The 17,904-nt window shown below is 34.6% G+C and overlaps 1 protein-coding gene across 1 annotated transcript in view; it reads left to right on the forward strand.

Annotated features, from left to right (window-relative positions):
* Positions 1 to 16,596, forward strand: part of LOC123629152 (androglobin-like) — a 113,779-nt gene extending 97,183 nt beyond the window's left edge. Inside the window, exons 27-33 of the mRNA XM_045539084.1 lie at positions 43 to 230; positions 2,141 to 2,325; positions 3,793 to 3,992; positions 8,775 to 8,886; positions 13,101 to 13,270; positions 15,159 to 15,335; positions 16,085 to 16,596. Of these exons, the coding sequence (XP_045395040.1) occupies positions 43 to 230; positions 2,141 to 2,325; positions 3,793 to 3,992; positions 8,775 to 8,886; positions 13,101 to 13,270; positions 15,159 to 15,335; positions 16,085 to 16,201 (1,149 nt within the window). The 3' untranslated portion in view covers positions 16,202 to 16,596. The remainder of the gene's footprint in view (positions 1 to 42; positions 231 to 2,140; positions 2,326 to 3,792; positions 3,993 to 8,774; positions 8,887 to 13,100; positions 13,271 to 15,158; positions 15,336 to 16,084) is intronic.
* Positions 16,597 to 17,904: the final 1,308 nt, after the last annotated feature.

Raw genomic sequence — 17,904 nt, forward strand, 5'->3', positions numbered from 1 at the left:
TAACAATATTACTCATTTCTGCATAATTTCTCTTTCTTATAGAAGGGATACACATTTGTGGCTGAAGTATTTACGGGTGATACATATGTATCAGCCTCACGATGGAAACTGCGCCTCATTGGCTCTTACACTCCACTCCCATGCCTCTCTCGGGACTCTCCATACAATGCCTTCACTATAAAGGAAATCAGAGATCACTACATACCCAATGATAAGAAAATTTTATTCAGGTACAAGTATATGGCCGAAGGGAAAATGCATTCTTTTTAAAATGTTAATATTTTAGGATAAAAATCAATTCTGCAGTAAAATCGTGAGTCAGTTTTTAATTTGAATTTCTATGCTCTTTTGGAAACAATTAATTTAGAGTAATGTGATTATATGGGCATTATATAGGATTAAGCCTAGACGGTTGCATATAATGGTAATGATATTTTCTTTGTCATCATCCTATTTGACTTTAAATATTCTTTGAGACTTTTTAAACATTCTTTGTGACTTTAAACATTCTTTAGCAGAAATAATATAGTATTGCAATTCCCAATCCTCATTTAAAAAATCTGTTTTCTTCCTTCAACGTTTTCTAAGTCTTCTTTGACATGATGGGCTGTTAGGCAGACAGAATTAAAAAATACTATTGAGCTGTGCAACTATTCACAAATTCCACTTCAGACAGAAACACAGTGCACCATTGTCAAAAGCTGATAACAAACTTGTATACTCGACCCCCGTAAACTCTTGCCAACCAGCCTCATGCAGCAGTGGCTCCAGTCAGGCGGGGGAGGTTAGAACTAAATCATGAGCATAGCAGCCATCAATTTAGCCCTTATGGCTTACTAGCTAGTGTTCTAATTGTGCTGGTCAATGTGGGAAGATTTCTAATTGTGCTGGTCAGTCTGGGAGGATTATTTTGTGGAAATTTATTTTATTCTTTGGTATTTTAAATACATTCATTTAAAAAATAAAATAAAAATATAAAAGACAAACAAAAATGTATTAATAAAAATAAAAGGATTTGTTCTGTAAAATTTGGATTCAGTCAAAAGGCCACACTTAAGGACCTAGAAGGCCACATGTGGCCTTAAGGCCGAAGGTTCCCCACTCCTGGGTCAGATGCATGTTTCCAATCTTTTTTGCAAGAGGTTTCCAACCTGTTGGTAAAAGACGAGGATGGAGGCTATGGGTACTACTTTAATTTTTCTGCATTTTTGTGAATCAAGGAAAACACTGTTATCAGGGAAGCTTCCAAGGGCACTGCTTCTGCCAGTTGTGCTCTTTATGTAATGGAAAAGGTTAGTGTGACAGTAGTTTGCAGATCTGTTACAGGGTTTTTTTTTTTTTTTTTTTTGTTTTTGTTTTTTTTGAGACAGAGTCTCACTTTGTTACCTGGGCTAGAGTGAGTGCCGTGGCATCAGCCTAGCTCACAGCAACCTCAAACTCCTGGGCTTAAGCGATCCTACTGCCTCAGCCTCCCGAGTAGCTGGGACTACAGGCATGAGCCACCATGCCCGGCTAATTTTTTTGTATATATATTTTTAGTTGGCCAGATAATTTCTTTCTATTTTTAGTAGAGACGGGGTCTCACTCTTGCTCAGGCTGGTCTCGAACTCCTGACCTCGAGCGATCCACCCGCCTCGGCCTCCCAGAGCTAGGATTACAGGCGTGAGCCACCGCGCCCGGCCTGTTACAGGGTTTAGTGACTTTTAAGTCTATTAAGTTTTATTGGTGCATGGGGGGAGGGGATGGAGGTATAACTACATGATGAGTGCAATGCGCACTGTCTGGGGAATGGACATGCTTGAAGTTCTGACTCGGGGGGATGGGCAGGACATGGGCAATATATATAACCTGAACTTTTGTACCCCCATAATAAGCTGAAATAAAAAATAAAATAAAAAAAGGTACATTTTTAAATTTGGGATTTGATGATAATAAAAGTCCTATACACCTTTTGTTTTATTGTACAATGTTAGGATCTTTTGCCAACATCTATAATAACTAATATTTCTAGGATGTTAGCAGACTTTACAAGGTGGTTTCACTTTTAGGTTTATCATGTCTGAAAAATTATACCATTTCCTTTACTGACTTGAGGGAGAGAGTAATATACTTGATTATAAAGTTAATTTTTTTTTGACAGGTATTCAGCTAAAGTGGCAGTACCACAACTTGTTACGATACAAGTACGCACGTCCAAACCAGATGCTTTCATCAAGCTGCAGGTCCTAGAAAATGAAGAAATTTTGGTGAGCTCCATTGGAAAAGGCCAAGCTATAATCCCAGCATTCAACTTCTTGAGAAGTGATAAAACTCTGAGCTCCCAATGTAAGTGTGCCTTTTTGAACTGCATATTTGCTCTCATAAATAGATGTTTATGTTTGCATGACATCATAAAAATGAAGATAAGATAGCAAGTAACCACTTAAATATGTAAAACTTGATATTATAGTAAAAATTAAAATGCCACTATTGCATTTACATGTCAAATTTGGCTCTGAAAATTAATAGATTGGTTATATGTGTACTTTAAAGACTTTTCACCTTGGAGAAAAATTTATTTTCTTATTACATGAGCTTTCTTAATAAGAAGTAGAATTTTTATTATTTTGAAAGAATCTTTTACTTTTATTTCATTCCCAATTCATGATTTTTAGAAAATATTCTGCATATTAAAGTTAACAGAAACTTTAAAGTTATTACTTTCAATGTAATATTCTTAAAGAGTTATTAAATAAATAAAATAAATTTTTCTGAAATAATGCTTGACAATGATACTTTGAGGTGTATTATTCATTCAGTCACTTTAGTAACTTGATTCTGACTGTAAAAAATCACATATGTCCCAATGCAGAAAATTTGGAAAAATAAATAATTGTAAACAAGGAAATAAGAAATTCTCTATAATCATGCTACCCAGAAAAAAATATTGTTAATATTTTAGCTTTTTTGACAAAACACATTGTAAATAGTTTAGCTTTTATGCCTCCATTCTCCATTTTTGCATTTACATTGTAAAAAAAAATCAGGGTCTTACCTATTTTGCCAATTGATATTTCTTCTTAAAACCATAACGTTTTTCATTTTTTTATGGCAGCGGTTGGGACCTCCAAGCCAAAGGTAAATAAAAGTGGTCACAATCCTGAGATATATATTGTCCAAGTGACTGAACACACTTTATACATTTTGTCCAATTTTATCATTTTTTATGGTGGGAGAATAAGTATAATGCTCGTTACTCTGTTATGGCTGGAATTGAAATTTCCCTGTGTTATTCACTTAGGTTCTCTCAGTACATGTTTGATAAATTAATTAATAATATCCAACATATTTCTCTTTTTATTCCTACCAAGGGTACTTACATTATCTGTTAATTACAAAGTAATAAAAATATAAATTAAAAATTAAAGTGAAAGTCTTTTAAAGTGTGACGACATACACAATGGTGTTAAACTTTAAGAAAGTCAGAGTCAGTGAGGTTATTAATAGCTTAGAGTCATTTGAGTGGTACAAAAATAAAGGAGAAACTGTTGAATTGTTGTATATTCTTTTAGCAATCAATAGTTGTTCAGAATATGTACTACCCTGTGCAGGTAACATACTATTATAGCAGATTTCTCTATTATCAGAATGTTTCCAAGGAGCCAGTCATGTTGGGTTTTATCTCATTAAAACAAAAAGAATTGACGTGTTCCTTTGAGTATTTTATAAAGAGATCTAACCCATGTAGTTAATAAAAATTACATATATATATATAACATGTTTTAAACTAAACTTAAAATTTCTCCTATTCAGCTAGCAAACAAGTTCTTTTATTTCATGCTGCATCCAAGAAAGAACAAGAAGTATATGTTAAGAAGAAATCTGCCCTGGGAAGTCAGAAATCCTATAAGGGTAAACCTGGAAATATAATACAAGACACTGGTCTGCCTCTTTTGGAGGAGCAAACTACCAGTACACCCACCACAGAAGAAATTGCTAGTGTGCCACAGCAGGTATATTTACATTAAAAAGAAGTATTCAGGACTGCTCCTAAAAATCTAATGTAACATAAAAACAATCCACTTCCTGAAAGTTGTCAATATATAATGTGCAAGGTCACCAGTGCATAACCAGAATTGAAGAATAAAACATTCTTGACTGTTTCTCTGTGCCAAGATCTTTAAATACATGGCAAATTTCATCTGTACGCTAACTCAATAGTGTAGATGTAATTATCTAACTTTACAGTTATGAGTCTATATAACTTTGAAGGTCACATAGTATTAATAATAAAGGTCACATATGAAAGGTCACATATTAATAAAAACTAATCTGTATGTGGTTAAAACTACAGGAAAAAAAGGACAATACATGTATTTTAAAGCAGCAGGGAAAAAAAAGACCTGTGCATTGGAAACCAAAAACAGAAAAAGTAAAAGGAATTTAAAAGAAAATACAGTGCCAGAATTATATCCTAATACGATAGTAATTACAATAAATTCAAACAGATTAAATTAATCGATTAAAAGACTAAAATTTTAAAGACATATAACTATAAGTAGTCCAAAATGACACTTTTAAACAAAATGTCAAAGAAAGATTAAAAATACAAAGAAAAATATACCTGGCAAATACGAAATGAGACCTGTGATGATAGTTTTAACGCATCAAGACATATAATTTATAAAGGATAGCATATAAAAATAAAAGGAAGATAAATCAAGTAGATATGAGCATACTAACATATAGGCACTTAACTACCCAAACACAATAAATAAAAAGAAAAAAACTATTAGAACTATGGAGAAAAAAAAAGGAAAGTCAACAATTAACAACTGAATATTTTAATACGGTGGTCCCCAATCCCAGGGCCACAAAGCAGTACCAGTCTGTGGCCTGTTAGGAACCCGGCGGCACAGCAGGAGGTGAGAAGAGGCAAGCGAGTGAAGCTTCCTCTGTATTTATAGCCACTCTCCATGGCTGGCATCACCGCCTGAGCTCCGCCTCTTGTCAGATCATTGGTGGCATCAGATGCTCACAGGAGTACGAACCCTACTGTAAACTGCGCATGTCAGGGATCTAGACTGCATACTCGTTATGAGAATCTAACGCCGGATGATCTGAGGTGGAGCTGAGGCAATGATGCTAGCACTGGACAGCGGCTGCAAATACAGATTATCTTTGCTAATGCAGAGAGGTTTGACTGCACAGAGAACATAATACATCAAATCAGTGAGTGGCAGGTGACAATGTAATAATAATAGAAATAAAGTGCACAATAAATGTAATGCGCTTGAATCATCCCCAAACCAGCCGCCCCTCTCTTTCCCACCCCACCGCAATGCCCCGTGGAAAAGTTGTCCCCATAAAACTGGTCCCTGGTGCCGAAAGTGTTGGGGACCACTGTTTTAACACATTCCTTTCAGAAACTGGAAAGATCAAGCTGAAAAACAAAATAAATATGATCGTGAGGATTTGAAAAATCTAAGTATAAACTTAATAGCTTAGGCATCTATATAAAGCACTTTGCCTAGTAAATGAAGAACATATTTTTCTTGGCACGTACAGAATATTTTTTTAAAACTATCCTGTAATAGGCAATAAATGGAAGCCTCAATAAAATCCATACTATCTATATCATATAGATATGTTATCTGGACATAATGCAATAAACTAGAATAATTAACAGAGAGTTTCAAATCCCATAAATGTGAAAACTGAAAGTATATTAAATAATCCTTTAGCTAAAAAAGAATATCAAAAAAGGAAATTATGAAATACATAAGATTCAATAAAAGTAAAAAAACTATAAATCAAAATTCATAAGCAACATCTAAAATAGCATTTAGTGGAATGCTAATTTTAGATTAATTCATTAGGAAGCATGAATAATCAAAAACAAATGAGATAAGCTATTGTAATAAAAGGGAAAAAACAAAATAGTAACTCGAAGATAAAAGAAAATGGATTTTAATAGAAAATAGACATCAGTGAAATGGGGAACAAAAAATAAATTAGATTAATAAATTCTAAGCTACTTCTTTTAAAGATTAATGAAGTAGACATACTTCTAGTAAGACCAATCAAGAAAAAGAGAGAGAAAAATACATAAATTAACAAAATACAGAACAAAAAATAGGGTGGAGGTGAAATTACAGACAACAGGTTTAAAAAATATTAAGTGTTATAAACAACTCTGCCAACAAATTCAAAACCTATGGGGACCAAGCATGGGCTGCCCTTGGGGAAAGAGGATCTGGGATCCAGCTGATGCAGTTTTATGGCTTGTCCTTATGTATATATTTTTAAATTATTATTTAAATAGATAATATAGTCATGTAGATTAAAAGGAAACCTCAAAAGATACAAAAAGATTTGTCTCATTTTTAATCAAAAAGATACTGTATCAGCACCAAAAAAAAAAAAAAAAAAACCTATGGGGGAGGGGGAACACATAAGTTCCCGGGGGCAGAGGAGAATCAGCAAAGCTGATTCACAAGAAAATAGAAAATCTAAATAAAACAAGAAAGAATAATAAAATTGAAATGATAATCCAAAGTCTTCTAAGTCTTCATTTTCCAAAAATCCATAGGCCCAGCTCTAACAAACTTTCAAGGAGTAAATTGTTCTAGAAAACAAAAAAATTATACATATTTTCAAAGGCTTTTTAAGAGATTAATGTAATCCTGATTCCAAAACCAGATAAAAGTAACACAAAAAAGTGAATAAAATTCATTTATAAACATGAGTGAAAAATTACAAAGAACATAATAGGTAACAATTCCACCAGTGCAGAAAGTGATCAGGGAGCATTCATCTCAGGAATTCAAAAGTGTTTTGCTGTTAAAAAATGTATCAGTATTAGTCACCACAGTAATTTTGACTAGATGAAAATATATAACCCTGAAACATGTAAGTTCAATACTTATTATGGATTTCTCAAAAGTGCTCTTAGCAAACTAGCATAGGAGAAAACTTTTCAACTGTAAATGTTACATATCAAAAATCTTAAACTTAATGGAGAAATATTATATACAAAAACATCACATTAATGTAGATAATTTAGGTATATTCCTATTAAAATTCAAATAAGAAAGAATGTCCACTATCATTGCACAGACCAATAATGCAAGAAAAAAAATAAATAAAAGAGTATTCGAAATAATCACCGAGTTATTTACAGATGATATAATAGCAAGATTGTCAGAGACATTAATAATAGCAAATACTTATATATTTCCTTACTCATCATCCACTATGCACCTGGTACTGTGTATACACATAGATCTTTAATTCTCCCATCAACTCTTTTTTTTAAATTTTTTTATTTCAGCATATTACGGGGGTACAAATGTTTAGGTTACATATATTGCCTTTGCCCTACCCAAGTCAATGCTTCAAGAGTGTCCACCCCCAGACGGTGCACAGTGCACCCATTAGGTGTGTATATACCCGTCCCCTTCTCCCCCCTCCCATCTGCCCAACACCCCACGAATATTACCACTATATGTGCAACTCTTGAAGTATTCTATCCTTGTTTAACAAAGAACCTGGAGCACAGAGAGCTTAAATGACTTGCTCAAGGCCAAACAGCTGGTTTGTAATGAAGTAGGACTTCAAAGCAGACAGCTCCAGCCCCTGAGGCCATACTCTTAATCACCACACTGCAGGTTCTAAAACTTACAAAAACTGGCAGCCTTTCTTTACAGTAGCACTATGTATTAGACATTAGAATAGGATCCCTTTCATAATAGCGACGAAATTGTAAAATATCTAGGAATTAACCAGTAATGCATCAATTCTCTATAGAAAAACTTAACACTTCAATAAAGGACATAGAAGATGATCCAACCAACTGGAGAACTTAGATGACTTGAATAAATAGAGAAGTATTTCATGTTTCTCACAGAGGTGACACAATGGTATAAAGACACCAGGTATCTCCAATTTACTTTTAAATTCAATGCAATATCCATCAAAATTCCAACTGTATTTGTCAGAAATTTTATAAACTTACTCTAACATTCACAAGACTTAATAACAATTCACAAATAGTTAAGTCAACTTTGAAAAAGAAGAGCAAAGTATATCTTAATATTTCTAAATATTGAGATGGTAAAAAGCCATAGAAGTAAAAATAGTATTAATTAGTGCAAAAATAGGAAAATGAGGCAATGGAAGAAAGTAAAATATGAATATATCACGTTTGCAAGGAAATTTAATATATAATTAAAGGCAACACCATAAATCACCAGAGAAAACATGGACTGTTGAGTGGATAGTGCTGGGAATATTACCTTTCCATGGAGAAAAATAAAACTAGACCATTAGCTAACAGCATGAATAAAGGCAACTTCCAGATGTATTGGAGATTTCATTGTAAAATTTTAATCCATAAACGTAATAAAATAATAGATGATGTAGGGACCATTTTTTGTGCCCTCAGCACAAAAAGAGAAAACCCTAAAGACCAAAGCTTTGAAAAAAATACTGAAACTCTTTGGTTATCTGAGAAATGCAAAATATAATAGCAGTGAGATTCCACTTTATACCAATTGCACTGGCAAAAATTAGAAAGTTAGGTAGTAGCAGGTGTTGGTGGGGATGTGAGGATATTAAGCTTTTATAAATTGTAGTGTTACAAAATTTTGGAGAATAGCTGGGATTATTTAAATTATGATCATATGATCCAGAAAATTATACATTTATCATGTGGCTAGAATAATAAATTATATTAGACACATACTGTGTCTATTCCTATTGTTTGTTCTTAAACACTGCATTTTATTTCACAGAATTACAAGTATATTATACAGTGTTTGGTGTTATATAACAGTTGGCCTCTCACTGAAAATCAGCTGACGTTTGTTCAAGCACTAAAAGACTTAGAGAAAAGTGATACCAAAGGTATGTCACTCTAAATGTTCACACATGCACTTACATTTTATGTAACTATTTGATAGTAAATTGATCATGTAATTATTAAAACATATTGCTTATCATTTCTATTCTATATATTGTGGCATTTCCTTTTGTTAATTGATTACATATTTCAACATTTTTACTGCATGGTTTATGAGAAATAAAAATATATGTTTAATTTAATTTAATTTAAGCACATTTTGTCTAGTAGGTAAAAATTTTACTCTGAAGAATCAGTCTTAAATGTCATGTTTATAAATGTTTAGGCAATTTGATTAAATTAAAAATAACAATATGTCAGCAGCTATGCATCAATTATATTTACAACTCAACCTATGTGCTCTAATTTTAAGTATATGATATATTTTAGAAAAATTCAATTACTAATGTCTTCAAATTATCAATTTAGTTTGCTTTTAAAATATAAATACTTTATATAAAGAAATTGGTCAGGTGCTTTTTTATTAATAATTACTATGTTGGTGACCTAATTTAAATTTTATATTCATTCAGAAGTCATTGTTGCTCCACTTACTCATTTAAACTCAACTTTTAATTTCTATGAGAAATATCACATATAATTTGATTTTTTTTCAAAAATTTCACATCTTTATAACCCATGATAAAAAATAAGGCCTGAAATATGGCTATGTACTACCTAGGATATTTCCGTTATAAATTTTTAGCAAGCTTGGTCTCTGGTTAACATGAGGCAACAGTGCCACCTTTAGTATATTTCAGTACCTAAGTTTTAGTAAAAATTGCTTACTGAGATGGCTCACTTTCACTTAAGAACACAGAAGACTGGAGCATCTTGAGCAAGTAGCACTTAGTGATGTCATTCGCCTTCATATATAATTAGTGGTGATATGATCTTAAATTCCTTTTGCCAATATGTTACACTTTTATGTTGCTGACCTGTGCCTTTGAAGTTCTAATCCGTTTACAAAAACAAAAATAAACTTTGTCATTCTCAAAAATATTAGGTTTTAAGTCCCACCCAATTTTATTAGCAGAATTATAATATTTCCTTTACTTAATTCCTTCTTTGGCTCAATGAATGCCTGGTGTATCCAATTCAAGGTCTTTGAAGAAACCAAACATTATTAAACATACATATATGTATCTTTATATATACTTACGTATAAAAAGGGATTTTTCTGTTTATATTTACCAAGTATGATAGTACTTGACAAATGTACATTTTGTTCTAATTCTAGTTTAGAAATATGTAAATGTTCAAATCCCAACCAGATTTGATTCCTGAATACATAAAAAATCTAAGCACTGAATTTTAATCATAAAAACAAAATTGCATTTTTAACTTTTTATAAGTTTTATTATCTACTGAAGATTTCTTTCTACTATATTCTGGATATGTGTAATATAAGAGGAGACCTAAAAGCATGATGTTAAAGGCTTTTTAAATTCATTTTATCAACAGATACTCCTTGAGCACTTCCTCTCTGAAAGGGGTATATTAATTTATTCCAATAATCATTTCCTCTAGAGGTCTCCTAATTACATGAATATATAACATGAAGTCATATTTTTAATAATTTTTTAACAGTAAGATGTTTTTTCTTGCATCTTACTGCTACATATGCTCTCAACACGTACAGATTTTCTTGTTTTTTGTCCCCACAGTATCCTTTTATCAACTTTATGGTCTTAACAAACCAGAGTTTTACAGAAGAGACTCACAGAGGCTGTGCGACTTTCCCAACCTCATGTGGCTAATTATTTGCCTATCTGGGCTTTGCCCCTAGGCTTCCAAACTTTGGACTCAGTGTTTTTTCTATCAGAGATAGAATTATTTTGAATATTTTTTTTGAGAAACATTGGTTGGACAAGTATAAATTACTACAAATTCCAAATTAATGACTTTATAATTGTATCAGAGACTGGTATATGAGAAATACAGTTCTTTTTTATTAAGATTGTCTTAAATGGACAAATCATAACTGTATATAATTATGAGGTACAATGTGGTGTTTTGATATATGTATATGACGTGGAATGAAAGCTTTACATATTAAACAATCTGATGAGTACATATTATCAGTTCAACATTATATTAGCTGAAATTAGCGATTTAAAATGAGGGATATCATGATATTCTGGCCTTGAAGAACTTATAACAAAGGAGAAAAGGTTACCCTCCATTATGCTATTTATTAAAGAATATGGAAATTATTATATTCTCTATATTAATAATGTAAAGAGAGAGGATGGCACACACTGCTGTGTGCCTGACACTTCAGTAGGTGCTTTGTGAATGTAAACTTGAGTATTATAATATGCTAATTTCAGTGGAATCAAATACACCTAAATGTATGACTCAAACACTGAGAACTGTGGGTAGTAGAAAAGAAAGTTGCAGAAATACTTCATGGGGCAGCTTGAGATTCAATTTCAGCTGACATTTGTTAAGCATCTTAAAACCCCAGAATGTGTGATACTAGGTATGAGCTTGTTTTAAATGCTCTATATTGATTATTTGAAGTGCCGTGGGCATGGTCTTAGTACCTCCATTATACAGAGGAGGAAACTTAGGCTCAAAAGATGTAATAAACCTACCAAAGCTAACCTGTCCAGTGGTTGGTCCAGGATTTACCTCCAAGTCATTTGATTGTTTGACCAAAGGATTTTCCCCAGAACAACACTTCTCAGCAGCTGGCATTATTGGCAAAAGGGCAAGTTCCCTCCTTGTAAAAGGGTGGTGCTCACAGTTTCTTTGCAGTCTTTTAGGGTGATCTTCCCCCCAATCTGAACATACCTAATAGCTGGGCACCAAGGAATCAATAAGATCTGGGTTCTTTACACTTACTATTTTACTTTGTTAATGGGGTGACTTAACAAGACTCCAATTTTGAAAGAAACTGACAGGTTCTTTGAACTTGTATTTGATTTTTTTTACATTCCTTAAAAAAAATATTTGCCTATATTCATAGGGTATAAGTGCAATTTGCTATGAATTTGTATTTGAATGCTGATTCAACTCTTATCCATTGGGGTACCTGAGTAAATTATATAACCTCTCAGAATCTGCCCTGCTAGGAAGCTTTGAGAATTAAAAAAGAAAGACACATAGTAAGGATTCAACAAATATTATTTGCCCTCCCCACCACCACTTTGATATTTAGTTGTTAGAAATAGAACATAAGGCGAATGCCCTTCATGTTGGCAAAAGGTAAATACACTCTCCTAAAAATAAACCAGTGTTTCTCAAAGTACGGTCCTGGGGCCAGCAGCCTCAGCACCATCTGTGAACTTGTGAAAAGCTTAACTTTTGGGGCCTCACCAGAGATCTTCCAAATCAGAAGTTTTAAAGGTGGTGCCTAGAAATCTGTTTGACAACAAGCCCTTCAAGTGATTCTGATACAGTCTAAGGTTTGAGAACCACTCTTGTGAAGGCACCTTCAGCTTCTTTGAATTCTAAATCATCAGTTTTCTTCCCTTCAGCAGTACTTATTTCTAACACAAGGGAAAAAATGCATAGATTTCTTAAATCAGTTTTTTTCAAAATACAATCCATAGGCCAGTTGTATCAGAATCACTTGAGGTGATTTTCAAAATGGTAGATTCCTGGGTCCCACACCAAACTACATAGTTGGAATCTCTGAAGGGTAAGCCTCAAGATAATGCATTTTACAGGCTCTCTGGATGATTTGCACATTCATCAAAATTGTGAATTGTTTTGTTGCAATAAACACAGCATTACCAGTAACAGAGTTGTGTGACAGTCGACACAGCATTACTGGTAACAGAGTTGATTAACAGCACAAGGTGAAAGTGGTGAGTTCTTCTACCCCAGGAAGGGAATAATAATGATTAGAGCAGAGATAAATGAGTTCAATATTATATTGGCAGTACTCACCAGGGCAATTATGCAAGAAATGAAATAAAAGACATCCAAATAGGAAACAAATTATTAATAGCTAGTGGTGATGACTGCATAACCTTATGAATATACCAAAGCCCACCGATTTATCCACTTCAGTGGTGCATTTATGGTGTATGAATTATATCTCAATGTTATAAAAAGGAGTCAACCAGACCTTTATAGAAGGTGTTTGCTTAAAAACACAAAACTCTTAGATTAACCATTTTTCCCTGACTTACTTCCCTTGTCTTTATGTGAAATGGTTTTATTGTTATATCATTAATCACTGGTTTCCATTTTTATGTCTCTCTAGCTCATACTGAGAAACATGAGGAATCAGTTACCTTGGGAAGCCCAGATTTCCATACAATTAGTGAGGGGCAAAAATCTTCAGGAACTTCTAAAACAAGGAAAGGCAAAGAAAAATCTTTTGAGAAGGAAAAGACAGCTAAAGAAAAACAGGCACCTCGCTTTGAGCCTCAGGTGGGTGTGGTATTTTTTAAAATTTGAGTCACTTAATGAATTTAGGTCCATTGGATGCTTACTTGCCTATCTCTCCTGAGGACAAAACTGTGAAAAATTCTGTCTCCCTGATTACAGCAGCCATCCAAATACTCTGAGAACATTCCTTGGACATTTTCCCAGGCTTCCTTTTCCACTTCAGTATCAAAAAGCATTAATTGAACTTTTAGTGTATAGAATACTTTTCTTGGGACTTGGGCCTCTAAGATTAACATGATCCAGTCCCTACCCTAAAAGAACTCACAGTCTAATGGAGGAGATTAAAGATAAACAAGGAGTTTTAATGTTAGATGTCATAGGTACAGTGGTAGAAAGCATAGGTTCTAATCCAGCCTCTGCCACAGTGAGTGTTAAAGAGCAAAAAGTATATTTCCCAGGTTTCCAGCAGGATTAACTGAGTAGGATGTTGATATCATTGGTAAAATGGGCAATGAAGGAAAATTATTAATAGCAAATAAGGAGAAGTGACGATGATTCAGTCATTCCAGACTACAGAAAGGTCCACTTGCATTTGAAAGATTTTATTTCCCAGCTGAAGTCTACCCTTGGAAGTGAAGTAAATAAGTTTAACTCAACCCATGTATTCCTACAAGACACGTGGCCCTCCTGTAGTATCTTCACAGTGCTCCCTTCCCTCATCAAAACTGGATCCTAGAATAGTTTCTGATAAACTCATTTATCAAGCAATTTAAAAATGATAAAAGCCAATACACTGTGTTTTAAAAGGAAGAAATAAAAAATTTCCAGTTGTGAGATTTGGTTCTTACCAGAATATTAGGGGAATATTGCAGTTCGGTCCTTACAAGAATATTAGTGGAATACTGTAGGATGTAAGGTCTTTTTGGTAACACTGAAACCAAACTGCACACGAAAACTTTATTCAGTGGCTGTGCCAATTCCCCCTTCCCCAGCCACATTATTTGACATGGATAACGGACACAGTCTCAGCCTTATGTAAAGTGAAGTGTAACCACATCACTTTCAAGCCTCTCTTCCAACCCAGTTGCCACCAATGAGCCCCACCTATGCAGAAATTGTCAAGCCCTATATCAACCTGTTCCCAGTCTATGGTCCACTCAAGTGACCCTAGGAGACATCAAAATGCTGTTAGATTTCATAGTGGATATAGAGCAAGTATATGCAGACCTGGAAATGAGCAATTATCCTTCTCTCATTTTTGTGACAGGATTCTATAAGTGGGCATAAGTATAATTTAGAACAAAAAATTTAGAACTAAAAAAATTTAAAACAATTTTTGTTCTAAATTATACTTATGTATAATTTTAAGTAAAATTTGTATACAATGAAATGCACAAATCTTAATTGTACAATTCAATGAGTTTTGACAAGTGTATTCACCATGTAATTCATGTCCCTACCAAGATATATAGATCATTTCCACAAGCTCAGAAATACCTTCAAACTTCCCTGCAGTCATCCCCCTGCCACATCTCCCAGTAAGCACTGATCTTTCAGTCACTATATATTACTTTTGCTTGTTGTGGGATTTTATATAAATGAATCATACAAGATGTACTCTTTTGTCCTTAACAACTTCTCAGTAATCAGTAGTTTATTACTTTTTAATGTTAAGTAGTACCCAGTTATATAAATATACTATAATTTGTTTATCCATCCCTCAGTTGATAGGCATTTATGTGTTTTTCTTTTGGTGTTATTATGAATAAGACTGCAATGAACATTCTTGTTCAAGTCTTTTGTGAATATAAGTTTTCATATCTTTTGAGTAAAATACCTAACAGTGAAATTATGAATCATAAGGTAATATGCAGACCCTTATGAAAGGAGGAAAACCTCCTACCCAAAGGCTTTTATTTTATTTTATCAGACATCCATTATGCACTCTCAGCAAGAAGACCCAAATAAACCGTACTGGATTTTGAGGTTGGTCACTGAACACAGTGAATCAGAATTATTTGAAGTGAGAAAAGATACAGAACGAGCAGATGAAATCCGAGCCATGAAGCAAGCCTGGGAGACAACTGAGCCAGGAAGAGCAATCAAGGTTACCTGACTTTGAAAAGCTGTCATTTTTTTACTTTTCATCCTTAGGCAAGGTCTGAAAAAAAAGTCATGCAGGTCAAACCACAGTCTTTCCTTTAGAAATGGTGTCTAGAATTTTATCAGACATTGATTAACCAGATATTAAGATCACATTGGGACACACTGTGAAATGTTACTCTCTTGATAATCAAAGCAAAGCACACGCTGATGCCACTTACAGACCCAAACTATGAGTTACCTCATTCGTTTACATAGCCCTGCCTGTGTCCACGTCTGCCCTTAACACTCCCACGTAAGAAAGCAGAAAAATGTTTCCCATGTGCTTCCCAAAGCTTAGAACAGCCTTAGATAGATAAAAAGCACGCTGCCCCCTAGTGGAACATGCACACCTCGTCTCTCGCCCCTGTGTTTGATAAGAGTCATCGCCGTAGTGAAACACTGCTACTTAAATAAGCGTTTCGTGTTTCAACTCAGCGGCACTGGAGCAGATGAAAAGATTCAGGAGCAAATGAATCTAAGATAGCATGCCCCGCTTGTTAGTTTTAGGACTGCTTCTTCATTCATTCTCAAATACAACTGTGACAAAATTATGGCTGGTTCAGAATTTGAGTTTATTTGGTAATGAAGAAGAGCTGGCCTGGTTCAAACCGCCCTACTCAACTCACACGTCCCTGGTTCGAGACTATGTCACCGCCTGTACTGGTAGCTGATTTTCAAGAGCTTAAAAGGCCGCTTGTGTTTGTTCCTCAGGCTTTGCAGGCTCGTTTGTATTACCTCCTCCGGTTCATTCAGAAACCCAGCGAAGCTGAGAGCGCCAGTGGGCCTGCGGCTGAAAGCCAGGCCAAACCCGTGGAAGAAGGTCAGTGAATCCACCCCGGCTGCCTCAGAGCACACAGCTGTTACTTGCACCTCTTAAAAAATAGTCAGTGGGTCATGCTTGGTAAAAAGGACCCATTTCAGAATCTCTTTTCTTTAGGAAGTGGAAAAAGTCACGCAATTTCAGCTGTGTGAACAGCACTTCAATTATCAAATCGCTTTCACTCATTTTCTCATTTAGGTCCTACATTTCCTCCCCCTCCCCCCAGCACACACACACAAGTAAATAAGAAGCCAGAGATAAGAGTGCAGCCTAATTGGAAGGTAGCTGTATGGAACTTGAAGGCAGGCCTGCTACCATAATTCTGTCGCCTTTCTGATAACAACAATAGCAAATAATAACATGAAGAATTACAATAATAAAGCTAACTTAGTTTATTGAGTGATTGCCTTGCGCCAGGCACTGTGCTTTATATTAATTATTTCATTTAATGCTCACATCAATCCACTGAAGTATATAATATTATTTCCAGTTTATCAAGAAAGACAGCAGCACAGTGAGTGTCAATAATTTTTTAAGTTCACAAGATCCCCAGAGACAGAGCCAGCCTGCAGATGGGGCCCTCTGGGACCCTAGCATCTTCTAACAGCCACTTGACTGCTCCCTCTATCACAACACTGGTCTGTCCACGGAGGCTGAGGACATCCACATCCCAAATCATGCTTCTCCATTTTTATATCTTCAGGAATGTAATTCAATAATTGTTACACAAATAATGTCTCTTAACTTTTCATAGGAACAGTGTGAACAGCAAGCATCACCCTAACCCTACGATCCTGGGATGGGCACTGTGCCAAGCATTTTATACTCATTATCTCACTTTAACCTGTAGCAACTCTAAAGCAGATGTTACTATTCCCATTTCACAGATAAAGAGACTGAAGTTCAGAGGGTCACCTTTATCTAGGAAGTGACAAATTTGGGATTTGAAATATTTCTAACTTCTAAAGTACTCACTCCTCTAATAGTTAGAGTGTAGTGTAATGTTAGCAAAAATATAGGTGAATAAGATTAAGTTTTTATCTTTTTGGCTATAGTGTTTATTTTTTTAATTTGTATTAACATAGATGTAAAGAAAATTACACTGGACACATTAAAAATGACCAGAAAACTTTATTGAAGACTACTGAAACAGGGAAGAGAGACTGAACTCAACTTGGAATACAACAGGGACAAGTGGGTATTTATAGCCAATAAGGCCAGGAGAGGTAGTGGATGGAAAATTACCAAGAGGAACTTGATTGCATATCGAGGGTGGGTAGACTCTGGGTAAATTGGCTTCACAGGATTCTTTGCTAAAATGGAGTGAGCAGGCCAAAGACAGGGCCTAGTGAAGACCAGGACTCAGAGGCGCCTGACTTTGTCCGTAACATACACACAGTGAAGGCACAAATCTTAACTGTACAGCTCAATTATCTTTCGCATATGTACACACTCAGTAGCCACTGTTCAGATCAAGGTATAAAACACCACGTCCCACAAGTCCTCCTCATTTGCCTCCCAGTCACTTCCTCCCTCAAGGCAACCACTAGTCTAACGTCTGTCACCATCAATTAATTTTGCCTATTCTTGAACTTCATCAGTTTAGACTCATATGTACTTTATATGTCTCATGATTTGGTTTTTCTGTTTCTTCCTGTGTCGGCAGTAGGAAACTGTGTTTTACAAGAAATTTATCCATTTTACCTAGGTC

The sequence above is a fragment of the Lemur catta genome (assembly GCF_020740605.2).
Source record: "Lemur catta isolate mLemCat1 chromosome 10 unlocalized genomic scaffold, mLemCat1.pri SUPER_10_unloc_5, whole genome shotgun sequence".
Classification (NCBI taxonomy): Eukaryota; Metazoa; Chordata; class Mammalia; order Primates; family Lemuridae; genus Lemur; species Lemur catta.